Raw genomic sequence first — 14,797 nt, 5'->3', positions numbered from 1 at the left:
GTTTTCTACGAATATAGAAATGTACAATCATAAGATTAAAACCAGTTTTTTTTGTAATTGTACATTCTATATCCGCGGAAAGCCGTTTATAATACGATACGAGAAATAACTATTACAGTATTGACGTACAAGCTTTTTATATTAAAGGGGGGTGTGGGCTCTCCTTTGCAGGTAATTACACTTATGGGGCAAAAAGAATCTTGGGTGTAATATTATTGTGGGGTAGTCGGTTATTACCCTAAACTTTTTGGGGGTAAGTGTGGGGGTAGAATCAACATATTGGAAGTAAAAAGAAAAAGAGGTAAAAGAAAAAGTTTTTTGCTAATTTGTAAAATCCAAAGACGTTGAAACATGACTAGAAGGGGGTAATTAATTATCCATTGATATCATCAATGGTCAAAGTTCTATTTGGACGAAGCATCCTGTATAAGATACAGTATTATAAAAGACATAAATCATATTTTATCCATAAATGTTTTCCATGACAGAAATAACTACCTTATTTTCCCTTTACAACAGTATTACAAGCGTTACTACTTGCTGTAAAACTAAAATATCAAGGCTTTATTTTTATGGTTTGTTTAAGGAGAAAATAGTACTGTAACCTCAGTTAAGTTTAATTCTTAGTAGCGAGACTACTTTATTAGACAAATATCAAATATCCGTCTGTATGTCAGTTACGCTAAGGCAAAGTTTAATTTTGAGGCTGTAATGTAGAAGAGAGGGTTAATTTTTTTGTGAAGATTATCCTGAACAATGAGCACCTATACTCTATTCCTCATTACCTGTCCGTCTGTCTGTCATGCTCTAGATGGCATTGAACTATTATTTATTGCAACAATGTGTTTCTCTATGATTGTTTTGGTGAGGACTTTGCTGGGTTCCTACTCTATAAATCATTCTACTTTAATGCTTATTATGTCTGATTCGCTACATAAGATGATTTCTACCTTGTTGCTTTTTTTAAATACTAAGGGCTTTGTATTCGTAAAGGGGATGGAGGTGGCAAAAATGGCCTAAAACAGGAAAAATATAAAGAAACCCTTAATAGGAGAAAGTAATCGGTTCAGTGGTTAGCAAGATTTTAACTGACAAAGAAACAAAAAAGTATTATTTAATATAAAAGAATTACATGCAAGTATGGGGCTTTAGTCTGACTATCTTGAAGTAATTGAGATATTGAATGCAGATAATTTAATAATATAACATAATAAATAATAATTTATATCAGATGTATTTTCAATTATCATGCACTTTCACTTGAATAGATAATTCATCTAATAAAATATTTACTACCATTTTTTTCTGAATTAAATTGATGTTCATACCCAATGATGATATGCATAATTACCCTTTTTCTGTACAGTTACAATTAGTGGTTGAATCGTTTGAACACTTAACTTAATGAACGAACCAATCAAAATTTACTAAAGTCCTAAAAGTTGTTAGCTAACTAATAAGACAACATTAGTTTAAAACTTTAGGAACTAGCATTATAAACAGCTCAATGTCCCCTCCCGATCCCTGCGTTTACATGGAAAATATCAATAATTTATCATAATTGACTAGCGGAAAAGTGCAGGGCAAAAGAGTCATTCTTTAGTTGAAAAATTCCTCTTGGATAATTGGTTTCAATTTTTTCACAATTTTTAATTAAGTTTGCAATTCTTGGTTTAAACGTATGAACACTCAATTTAATAAACCAACCAATCAAAATTCATTAAAACTTACTAGAGTTGTTAAGCCAAAAAAATAAGAAAACGTTATTATAAAACTGTGGAGACTTGTTTATTACACAATGTGTATTGTTTAATAAACAAACCCTTGTCCCCCACTCTCTGCTAATTAATGGCTTGGTCCCTAAAATTTGGTTGAAAAACCTTCAACCAAAATGAATAAAAATAAACCTGTTTGGCACATATGTGAAGATTCCTTACAAGCAGAACCAAAGATTTATCCTTTAATATAAAGTAGTAAAGGTTTTTGTCAGAAGCTTATGATCTTGATAACTACTGAACTGATTGAGTTCTTCTTTAGGAGGAAGCTTCACATAGGTCACGAGGTGGTTTTAAGCTATTTTTATGTCCCCTTTCCACCCCTTTAAATATTGGGCCCCCTAGATGCTAGGGGCGCAGCCGCTAGTAGTAAAGAAATACAAATAAACATCCTACCTCTTTTATAATTATTTTATATACGACTAATATAAATATAAATTGCAATCTTAATGACTTACCAGAAATAAAAAGTAAAGAAATTTGATAAATTAACTTTATACACTCAGTTTATCAATTCTACAAATTAATTATTACTTTTTATAACAGCAATAGTAGAAGAAATCCAGATTCTTAGAAGCGAAGTTTCTTCGAAATGTCTACAATGTCCGTTTAAACGTTCAAAATTATTTCAAAAATAAAATTTTATTCTGTGTACAACTAGAAATTAAGTGCTAAGATAATTGTGAAAAAAAAACTTTTATAATCAGACAAAAAGCAGTTAAATAAGGAAAAAATAAAAAGTATGTTTTTTATTTGTAGACCAACTTTCCCTAGATATTGATATTATTATTACCTACAAAAATTGTGAAAATAGGAACAAAAGCATCAAAAAAAACCTCAAAATCAAAGTTAGAGCTAATTTTCCCTTTATCTATAGACTCAAGAATCGTACAACGGGAAATCAAACTTAATATCTTTACTTTTTTAATATCGGACAATAAACATTAAGCACCTAATTTTAAAAATGTATGTTGAAATCAGAAATAAATGATAAAATCAGCCAAAAGACTGCATAAATATCTTCACAAACATTTTAGACAGGGACTTTTCGAATTACAGAGTTCCTCAGCAACTAATAAACATTTAACATAAATGCAATATAACGATAATACAATTTTAAATATCTAAATCTCCAAATTAGTCGCTAAAATTTACTATTTACGTGTTTTTAAATACCAGCGCATTATTGGATGTCTTTTGACAAAGAAGTCACGTGTTTTTAGCAGCAAATTCAAATTCTAAAATTTAAAATTGTGTCATGACTTTAAGGCCACCATAGTATATTTCGTACAAAACAATAATCTGTAGACAAATGTCCAAATATTTACCTAAATGTTTTATATTTTTTACCAAGGCTAGTGGGTAGCAGGGATCTTAAGTGATAAGACAATGATCGAGAAATTTATATACTTCCCCAATAATGATAAATAAAATCACCCCTTCTGTGAAATTGGTTGAAAATAACTTTAAAAATTATCCAAAGTTTTTAAGTCAACATATGAAAAAACAAGCTAATAAAACTTTAACTATCAGTCCAAAATTTCCTTCCTCCCTGATGGGTAGATATCTTTCATCGGGCCAATATTATAATATGTTGGTGTGTCAAATATATGTGTCGTAAAGTTGATACATTGTCAAGAGAACGAGAATGATTACATCCATAATTTACGCGGAAATGACAAGCAAACAAAATGCATGAATATTTAAAACTCGAGAGAAAGTATCTAATAAAAAAGTAAGAGGATATCTTCCTGAGTATTTTATCAAAAGATACCACATATCCGTGGACTGATATGGTTTTCCTTATAAGTGAAGTTTTGTATAGGGGTCCCTTCTCTCATTTGGAGGTGCACCTGGAGGCCTCTATAGATGAAACTGCTTATGCAATCCTTTTTATACAAAGTAGGTAGGTTTTTCTGTCTAGCTTAAGATTTAAAAAACTACTAAACAGATTGTGTTCTCCATTTAAAGGAAGCTCTTAATAGGTCCCGGGTTGGCTTTAGTCTATTTAATTTTAGATTAGAGTCTTGGGATGGTTTTATGATATTATGCCCTTCCCTACCCTTAGAAGACCCTTCTTACCAGGGGGCAGCCACTAATTAATAGAACATAAATTTATATACTTCTTTTGGACAGATATTGCACAGTCAAAGAATAGCTTTGCTAGAAACTAGAGAATAAGATAATGTCCATGCCAGGGATATACTTAAAGATTAAGAAAAACTATAGTTAAGAATTTTTACTTAAAGGAGGTTAGGCTTCATGTATTGGCATTTATTTGAATACGTATAATGTATACCTCTAGAAATTGTTGATGGTAATAAGATGCACCTGTTTTGTGTCAAGCAAACCTGCCCACTCAAACTATTAACGTTACGCATGGCAGAAAGAAGTTTTTATCGTCTCTAATTATAGGTCGAGATTCAAACCAGACGAGAAAAAAAATAAAGTTTCCAGTTGTCGCCTCAAATAAATAATAATATAATTTTTCATGATTATTGTCTTTGTCATTGTTTGGTGTAGTGTTTTACCTACATATTTGAAATATTTCTAAAATGTGTAGCCACAGATTATTGTAGAAAAAAGTTATGCACCTAATTTGACAATACTATTCAGTCTTTACCCATAGAAAAAAAAAATATATTATCTTTTTATCATTGCGCATAGTAATGTTTTTAAATGCCGCAATTACGTATAAAACTATAGAATTGTTCGATTTAAGGAATATGCAGAAATCTGTCATGTGTGACGTCCTAAAACACATCTCTTTTGTTGTAGGGATTTCCTTTCCCACTTCGATCCTCTCATCCTTCCTTTCTAAACGTATTTTTATGACGTCACACGCGACACTTTCCGATCAGATTTAAATTCGAACCCATCGCATCTCAGAAAGTTCATTTGAAGGCGACGCAAATTACAATTTCTTATTTTTAGGCATTGTTGTGTTAAATTTAAACTACACTTTTATACTTTCTATTCTTACTTTTACTCTTTTAAGTTTTACTAAAAACAAGGATGACAACATCCATAAAAGCGAAGCACTGAAACGGTAGGACAAACGGACATTAACACTTGTATAGTGTCAGAACTGAATAATCATAATATAAATGTATAAGAGTCAAAGCAAAATTGTAAGTAAATTTGTTGAAAAACTGCTTGATTCAGGATAATGATTATGGACATACTTACATTTTTAGGACTTGATTATAGAGTTGCTTCGCTTATTACATTATACTTTGTTGTCCCAGGAATCAATATACCAAAAATCAGATCAATCGGATGATTAGATCACATAAAAATTTGTTGTTAAAAAAGTAAAAAAATCAACATGTTTAAAAAGGACGTACGGACATTTTGGTGATGATTATAGAGTTGCTACGCTTTCTAAATCGCACCTAACTATCAAAGGAATCACCATGCAAAATTTGAAATCGATAGGACAATTCTAACATGTCTAAATTAACAAAAAAAAAAGCTATCCGTTACGGACGGACGGACGTACGGACGGACGGACGGACCCTAATTATAGAAAAGCTTCGCTTTTAAAAATGAAAAATAAGGTGATTTAAATTCCTTTTTAGTAGTGAGGCTACTCATAAATAGAATTAGGTAATGGATATAAAATACGTGTATATTGTTGTCGTTAATTTGGATTGCTAATATAGTCCTCAGACGTTTGCCTCCAAGGTTAGGGGTAAAGTCATAATAGCTGAGGAAGTGAGGCATCGTTATAGCCAGATGGGAGAAACATTTTATCAGGGTATGCGAAAACCTTTCACAATGTCTACGTATTCTATAACAATTAATTTAGTGTAAGAATTGATCTTAAATTTGGCCATGAGGGGAGAGTATTTAAGAAAGAAAAGATGAAATAAATATCAATACAATTTTTTAATAATGATTTCTATGACAAAAAGGCAATATTTTATAAGCAAAGAATCAGTCAGCATGTCCGTATTAAGTACTCTATATTTAAGTGATTTTGTGAAAGTTCATAATAAGACTTCTAGACAATGTTGAATATTGAATGTGTTGTTACTTTATATTTGTTGATGTCCGTTTGTCTGTCTTGTAGGTTGGTGAGCTTTGCTTACATTGATGTTGTCATACTTGTTTTCTTACAATCTCATCTTAGTGCTTAAGCGGGTTAATCTTTAGTTGTGTAAATTTTAGTACACTTTAAATAGTCTAGATAATACACCTTGCTTTGAAGTTGCCGTGAGTAGTGGCTAGACATGACTCAGGGTAACATGTTTTAAATAGTCTAGATAATACACCTTGCTTTGAAGTTGCCGTGAGTAGTGAATATACATGACTCAGGGTAACATGTTTTAACAACAGTTTTGTAAAACAATCAATTGCATCACAAAATTCTGTGATTTGAATGTACCTTCAATAAAAAAAAACAATCGATTTTTTGGAATTTTTAAAAATGCGAAACCAACGCAATTAACCAACGCAAAGTCGGACTGTTCTAATCTAATTGTAAAATATCTTCGTTTATATAAATAAGTTTTAGGACATAAATAATTGGTTTCTATCATGTATGCGTAAGAAAAATATGTATGGGAATTAAGTGATAGAAAGTAAATGTAATATTGTGTTCCACGTAGAAAAAAAGGGTCGCACTAAGACATACTGATATGTAGAGTAGTTCCGCTAAAAAAACTCTAAACATAATATATGTATTTGCATCAGTTTGACTTTCTTAAAGCGTTTGATAATATTTCGCATAGGTATTTATTACCGTATTATCTAACTTCATCGCATTTGGAATGACTTCGCCAATGAAGAGGCGAAACTTAATACCATGCACCAGTTAGGACTTCTCAGACAAAAGTCGTGCAATAAAAGGGTTGGTTGTCTGTTGGATATTACTTAACCTAACATCCTTGGGTGTTAGAGTATCGCATCCCATTACAAGCAGATGATGCTCTGGATTTTTTTGATGGTCACTTAAAAATCAAAGGACAAAACTGCTCTTACGAGGTAAGGTATCTAATTTATATGAACTAGAAAGCAAATATTCATATAAAACTTTATTTAATTTATTAAATATCACATTTAACATAAAAACAACAATTTTCCATTCTTCAATTTGATTATTAAACCCAACCCCTAACTATGATATAAAAGGTTTTTTGTTTGGAAATCCTATTGAAAATAATCAAATCATTCAAAGCATATGTTTATTATTATATATTTTGAAGCAAGTCCTTGCCCATGTGGGGTACATTACAATTGAGTCAGTTTAATCTCTTCATTAGTCTTACCTAGACTTTATATATAAAAAATCAAATAACCTTACCTAACCATGATTTATAGATGCGATAGAAGGGTAAAATGTATGATGATTTTAAGCCCCTCAATAAAATGCCCTAACATATAAACTAAACAAGTTTCTTAGATTTAGCATGTAATAATAGCTACGGATGACGGGCATAAAGAATATGTCTTTTCACATTTCATTTGAAGCAGCTTATAGAGCCTATGAAAAAATCACGTCATACAATACAAATGACCAATGAAAGGCATTGGTTATTTTTATTGTTTGACTTAATTTTTATAAGCACTATAAGTAGCTTCTTTTTATTTCTTTATATTAATGGAAACCCTTTAAGATTTGTTTATATGTGGTAGAGATTCCATCCAACTATTTATATTATTAATGAAGAAAACCAAACACATTTCATTTCTCAAACAATATCTCAAATGTCAAAATAATTTCACAAATATAAATTCATTATTCATTAATGATTATTCCAGGCTTCGAAACCGAATAATATCCGCTGTATTAGAACCGGTACTCAGCCATAATGAAAAATCATGTGTAGCACCGTATGACAGATAACTTTCCACGAATATTGAAATAATAATCATAGAATTAATAACAGTTTTGTTAGCCCAAATCTTCGGCCCCTCGGGGCTGAAGAAACTGGATTTAATCTATTATTTTTTTCATTTTATTTCCGCGGTAAGCTGTCTATAATACGATACGATATATGACTATTCCTTCGTCTGACTTAGATTTTTAAGATTTTTAATGAAAAGTTAAATATTTTGGACTACAATTTTTCTACAATTTTAATATAAAAAATTTGAGGTAAAGTTAGATTGCTACAAAGCTATACTAAAAGCCAGATATAGAATCGCAGCATTACTCCAATAACTTGACTCGTGCGTCTTACATTTTTGTAATTTTAGGCTAGGGACACTCTGGTGAGTCCATTATTTTATCTCAAATCTAGCATCAGCAAGGAAATAATGCTTCGAACTTTTCCACCATTCAAAATAAAGATTTCTTTTTAAACTATTTGCTTGATATATGTAAAAGTTATATCATTGTATTTTACATTTCAAATACGATAAAATGATCATAGATATCAATATTTAATTAAATTGACTTGTGAGATAAGTTAGAAAATAATTTTTTTATAAGACAAAAAAATCTTTTTTGAATAATTCTTTAAAATTACTGTTGCTCTGCTTACAGACATAACTATCCTTGTATTAAATATTTTACATGTATTCTGATTTTGGTAACCCTGTTTTTTTCTGTATATAAATATCTTAAGTTTTTATCAGAAATTTAATAATGTCACACAAGGTCTTTAAACTATTTCATGATATTTTTCACAATAAAACTTCTAAACTAAATCATTTTTGTCACATTTTTCACAAAAGTTTTAAATGTCATTTTTTTCTTCATATTAAATTTATTGTTTATTCTGTGTCTGGATGTCCATCGTGGTGTCCATCTTGGAGTCCATCAAGTCCATCTTGTGATAGTTTGTCATCATTTCCATTATCAATATTTTCCCCATCTCCTTCAAGGTTATCATCTTCGCCTCTGAAACAATTATCATGATGAGTAAATAGGATTGATACGAAGTTTTTTACAAAATGGCGCAATATTGGCCTACCATTGGTCCATTAAAATGTATACTGGCCTGCAATTTGTAATTAAGTCTATACATTGGACTACCATTGGTCATTTGTATTGCATGACGTAATTTTTCTATAAACACTATAAAGAACTTTTCTTGTTACTTCTTATTGCTCCACTACTTGAACATTATTGTGTACTTTCACTCAAACCTACATTTGGATCACCACATTCCCCTCATCCTCCATCCCCTTATTTCCACTTTTTAAAAAAAAGCATATAACACATCCTGCAGCGCCTTCTATCCATGGTATAATACCCTGCAAGGCTTTTCGAACCCTTACTTAACCTAGCCTAACCTAAAATAAATTTGAAAAATATTCTCAAAAGACCACTGAATACCTATCTTATAGCTAACTTTGTCCGTTTGTCCATCTCTGATTTGTTGAGCTTCGCTTCTTAAGGATGTTGTTATCCGTGTTTGTTTATTTATTTATTTACCCATTTCATTTTGTTTCAAGTTTGTGTCGAAGAAAAAGTTAAAATATCTCCTGGGACAAAACTAATGTTTCCAACCTTTGATCAATATTTCATCTCAATTTACCCAGGGATATAGGTATAGAAAAAATAGGAAATAAAATAATCACCCATCCCCCGAAAAAAGGAATTTATGTGTGAAATTCAATATTTTTAGCTTTCAAGAATTGGGGGAATGAGCAGGAGGAATATTAATTTTGGGTTATCTGGTCCCTTTTTTCTTGCAATTTCTCTTTTTCTACATCCCTTCATTTTCTCTCTCTCTCTCTCTCTCTCTCTCTCTCTCTCTCTCTCTCTCTCTCTCTCTCTCTCTCTCTCTCTCTCTCTCTCTCTCTCTCTCTCTCTCTCTCTCTCTCTCTCTCTCTCTCTCTCTCTCTCTCTCTCTCTCTCTCTCTCTCTCTCTCTCTCTCTCTCTCTCTCTCTCTCTCTCTCTCTCTCTCTCTCTCTCTCTCTCTCTCTCTCTCTCTCTCTCTCTCTCTCTCTCTCTCTCTCTCTCTCTCTACCCTTCGCTCTCTTTACTTTGACGTCATATACCTCTTTAGTATAGGGATTCCTTAGACGTTTTGACAAATACTGAATTTATGGATTTAGGAGGGAGGCAGGGTACATTGGGCTGTGAATTACACTTCCAACTAAAGTTTTATTACCCCTGGGCCCTGGCTCAAAACTTTTTCAACATAGTTTTAATCTGCAGAAGGGACAATATTGTTTATCATCATTGGATATGTATATCAATTTATCGTCCATCGTTTTATCTCTTATTCACTCCCTTTTAACTCAAGTTCGAAGCCACTAGTAATTCAAAATACAAATATAATATTAGTTTTAATATTCCATCTGTTTCTGTCATTTATACAATCTTTTCTTCCTGTCCTGTTTTTAAATTTTTTTATATCTACGTTTTTTATACGAATTGTAGCTACTCTATAACTAATGTAACTGGTAAGATCAGATTATGTTGCTTCATTATACAGCGGTTTTTTTTACAATGGACCAAAAGCATTGCTTAATTAAATCAATTACCATTGACAGAAATAATGAGCAATATCTTATTTTCTTCATTGGCTTGGGGCATTTTATTATAGTTCTAATTAAATTCTGTCAATGGTAAGTGGGTTTCATTCTTGTTCCATTAAAAAACACTGTATAATTCTTTACTATATACGCAATTTTTCGTGTAACTTTTTTTATTCGTCGATTTCTACATTTGATATTTATGGTAATAAAAAATAAAATAAATACCTTGGTATAGGATCCAAATTTAAAAGTTCAATTCTCTGTTGTTGTCTAATATAAAATTAGCATAAGTTATATTATAACTGAATTTAAAGAAATTTTAAAATTATTTTTGATAACATGAATGGGGTATTCCTATCCAGTTTTTTGTTTAGGAATGAATATTTTTATAAATGATGGACCGATAGGTCATCATTTATTCACGAGGGTAAAAAATATTCATTCCCATATAAACGACCCCTTAAATAGTGGATGTAAATATTCATTTATTTCCCCGGTATGATCATTTATATCCCTGGTATCATTTAGAAGATTTTTAATTTTTTTTGAAGATTTTAGAATTTTTATTAATTACTAAAAGAAAGAAAAATAATACCAGGGAAATAAATTAAATTTAAAAACCAAAATTAAACCACATTTTAGCATAAAAATGAGTTTTTGTTTAAAAGAGAATGATATTCCTATCCAGTTTTTTTTGTTTAGGAATGAATATTTTTTTATATTTCACATAATTTATTCACGAGGGTAAAAAATATTCATTCCTAAACAAAAAACTGGATAGTAATACCCCATTCCTAAACAAAAACTGGATAGGAATATCATTCTCATTTAAACAAAAACTCATTTTTATGCTAAAATGTGGTTTAATTTTGGTTTTTGAATTTTATTTATTTCCCTGATATTATTTTTCTTTCTTTTAGTAATCAATAAAAATTCTAAAATCTTCCAAAAAAATTAAAAATCTTCTAAAATTGATACCAGGGATATAAATGATCATACCGGGGAAATAAATGCATATTTACATCCACTATTTAAGGGGTCGTTTATATGGGAATGAGATATCATCAACATGATGTTTTTTTACGCAAATTTTCATGAAAATACATCAATATTTTGTCTACCAAAACATTACTTATTACCTTTGATTTACACTATAGATCAATTGCCAATGATATTGTAATTAATATAACTTGTAATTCCTGATATTATCATTCTTGTCTGGTACCAAATACTGACGGATTTCTTGGAGTGCAGAGGAGATTCTTCCATACACCTATATAGATAGATAGATAGATAGATAGATATATTATCATTCTTGTCTGGTACCAGATACTGACGGATTTCTTGGAGTGCAGAGGAGATTCTTCCATACACTTAGAAAGATAGATAAATATATAGATAGATAGATGGAAAGATACATAAAAATATAGAAGGTTACATATTTTTTTGATTAGTATGCAATATCTACTTTCCATTAATAGTTTAACAAAGGTTATTCCTCCCCCCCCCCCCCTCCCATATATAATAATCTGTGATAAAATATCATAATAACTTTATTATCTGAAGTAATATAATCTTATTATATGACAATAACTTATCAATTCTGTGAGATTCAATATCACTTTAGTTATTTAAGAATATTACAGGATATACAGGGATAGGACAAGGAATTATAGATAAATTTCCACTTAATTTCTTTTAAAAATAGGTTCTCCCCTTGAACTGCTTGTCAATCACCAAATTCACCCACCCACCTTAATGTTAAAATAAATTGGAAGAAAGGGAGGGGCATTTATTTCATGTACCAGTTGGGGGAACTATACTTGTGGTGCGGGGCTATACAATACCCAATATAACCTAAAGTAATAAATTAAACAGCTTTCTGCTGATATAAAAATAAAGATTATAAGATTAAAAAATATTTTTATTAGTTCCGAGTAGCCGAAGGACCGGCTAACAAAACTGGTATTGATTTTATGATTTTTATTGTAATATTGGTGGAATATTGTCTATAATATGATGCAATACATATTTTTTACTATTGCTGAATAGAATAGGTTCTAATCCAGCGAATATTAATCGGTTTCGAAGCCATACTGGAAAATATTCTTTCTTGATATTATATATCCCTGCCTGGAATATTAATAATATTTACCTTTATAACGCGGAAAACTAATATGTCTCTTCTTTACAAATATATATCAATAAATTATTTCTTACAGTAAAAGCTTCAATGTAACATCAGGAATAAATTGGAAACACATAAAGATTTTATTTATGAAACCAATATTTAAGTTTTTTTTGCTATACTTTCTAGATAATGTCTAATTGTAACAGGAATCCCCAAACAAGACGGATACTTCCTGACCTAGAAAAGCTTTGCTTTATATAAAACCAGTGTCGTGGGGTAGGGGGATGTATCGGGGGCTGCATTTCCCTTGTTTACCCCCTTATAGTTTTAAAACCCCATGATGAATTACTGTGCACATTGTATTAAGCACAGCAAATGCCTTGTTAACTCCAAATAATACAGTGTGTTTTTTTTATGAGAACTTTTTTGAAAGCAATTTTACCCCACTTATAGTTATCAGAATTTAATGATTAATGGCTTATTTTCTTCGTTTGTTATAACCATTAATAGAACAACAAAAAAATATTACAATTTTTTATTTAAAAAATACAGTAAATTCTAAAATTCCAAACTTAGGTGTCAACATCTAAAAATGGTTTAAGCGCATTTTTCTTATGCTCAAATCTTTTACCCTTTGCAAGAATAGTTGCAAAACGCTTCAAAGTTGAGTTATAGAACTAAGAATTAATACAGTTACCATTGGAGACATGTATTATAACATATTAAAGTTTGAAGGCCATATCTCAACCAGGGAGGGAGTACTGGCCCCCCAAAGTCGACTACTGAAAATCCAATTTTTTTCTTGCAAACGGTAGAATATTTTAGCTTAGGAAAAATGCGGTAAAACCAATTTTAGATGTTGACACCTAAGTTTGGAATTTTAGATTTAATTCTACTTTTTAAATAGAAATTGAAATATTTTTTTGTTGTTCTATTCATGGTTATAAAAAACGAAGAAAATAAGCAATTAATCATTAAATTCTGATAACTATAAGTGGGGTAAAATAACTTTCAAAAAAGTTCTCATAAAAAAAACACACTGTATAATCTAAAAAGATACTGAAACCTTTACTTTATTCTAAAAGTATGATATTTCCTCATATGTTTTTTCTCACTAAAGGACAACGCTGCAAGTATAATCTTATTAGATTTATAAATCATTCTGTAATTCTACAGGCCTTTGAAATTACTGATGGGGATAGGTGTTAGGGTTGGTCCATTTCCCAATTTTTTTAGATTTTACTGTTATCATAAGTTGCGGAAGTCATATATATGCGGGGGGTATAAAAAGTGCCCACCCCCTTATAAAACCAAAAGTTTTAATTCCTTCAAACACAGGCATGTTGCAAATCAAAATGACCGCATTGAAATGCTGATTACGAATCTGAAAACCGTTTTGAAAAATATTGCTCCTAGTTCGAATAAGATCTCATTAAGTACCTAAAAACAGCTGATTTAGTCGAAAATGTTAATTTTGTTAAATCATTTCAGACTGAATCAATAATTTTTAAAACGGTTTTCAGATCTGTAATCAGCATTTCAATGCGGTCATTTCGATATGCAACATGCCTGTGTTTGAAGGAATTTCAATTTTTGGTTTTATAAGGGGGGCGGGCATATTTTACACCCCCCGCGCGCCCGTTGTTTTTGGATTAAAAAACCTCTTTCAAGTTTCACAGGGTTTTATAATGGCCCAGTAACCCTTGCCAATGTCTACTAATGTAAAATTCCAAAATCGATCCACCCTAATAGGTGTCTTACCAAATTCCTATCTCCATATTTGTGAAGCAATAAGTATGAAGTAAGTAACGCATAAGATAATTATTTTGTCACAAACACATAACCAAAGTATCATTATATCAATATTATGTCATACAAGAAGCAAAATGCAAATATTTATATTTAAGATAAATTTTCAAAATTTTAAATTTTTCATGATTTCGTGATACTTTTTAGGTAATTTTACAATGAAAATCTATGAATTATAGATGAACCTGCTATAATTATTCTAAAAATACTACATTTCCAGATAATTTGCATTTTAATTCGTTCTATGTAATACATGTTTTTGTGCATTATATTGTTGCCAATGTAACCTAACTATGCATATAGATATATCTACCAATCCACTTTTTTATCTACTGGTCTTTATTCCTATAAGTGGGGGGAAAATAGTTTTAACTTACCTCTGCCGGTGGACCATAAGTAGAAATTTCCACATGTAAATCTTCCTCTAGGTGTTTATACTTAGTTTCTCCTGTATCAAGCAAAGCTTGCTCCTGAAATAGTTACAGGGTAAAACTTTTGGATTGGCTGTAAGTATATAATACATCAATGAGTGCCAAGTAGATAAAAACCCGCGCCTGTGGCTCAAAATGTAGTGCATCCCCTCGTCGGTGATAGGTTCGAATCTCGACCCGACCCCGCGTCAAAACTAAAGACTTTAAAAAT

The 14,797-nt window shown here is 30.8% G+C and overlaps 1 protein-coding gene across 1 annotated transcript in view; it reads right to left on the bottom strand.

Annotated features, from left to right (window-relative positions):
• Positions 1–6,801: 6,801 nt before the first annotated feature.
• LOC145322257 (uncharacterized) overlaps positions 6,802–14,797 on the bottom strand; it is a 36,063-nt gene continuing 28,067 nt past the window's right edge. Inside the window, exons 11-14 of the mRNA XM_080164130.1 lie at positions 14,533–14,625; positions 11,417–11,488; positions 10,441–10,487; positions 6,802–8,625 (exon numbers count right to left, since the gene is read on the bottom strand). Of these exons, the coding sequence (XP_080020256.1) occupies positions 8,499–8,625; positions 10,441–10,487; positions 11,417–11,488; positions 14,533–14,625 (339 nt within the window). The 3' untranslated portion in view covers positions 6,802–8,498. The remainder of the gene's footprint in view (positions 8,626–10,440; positions 10,488–11,416; positions 11,489–14,532; positions 14,626–14,797) is intronic.

The sequence above is a fragment of the Acartia tonsa genome, chromosome 6 (genome assembly GCF_053477335.1).
Source record: "Acartia tonsa isolate MP-2025a chromosome 6, ASM5347733v1, whole genome shotgun sequence".
NCBI lineage: Eukaryota > Metazoa > Arthropoda > Copepoda > Calanoida > Acartiidae > Acartia > Acartia tonsa.
Note: the sequence above shows the minus strand (reverse complement) of the source record. Positions and strands in the feature narration are given on the sequence as shown.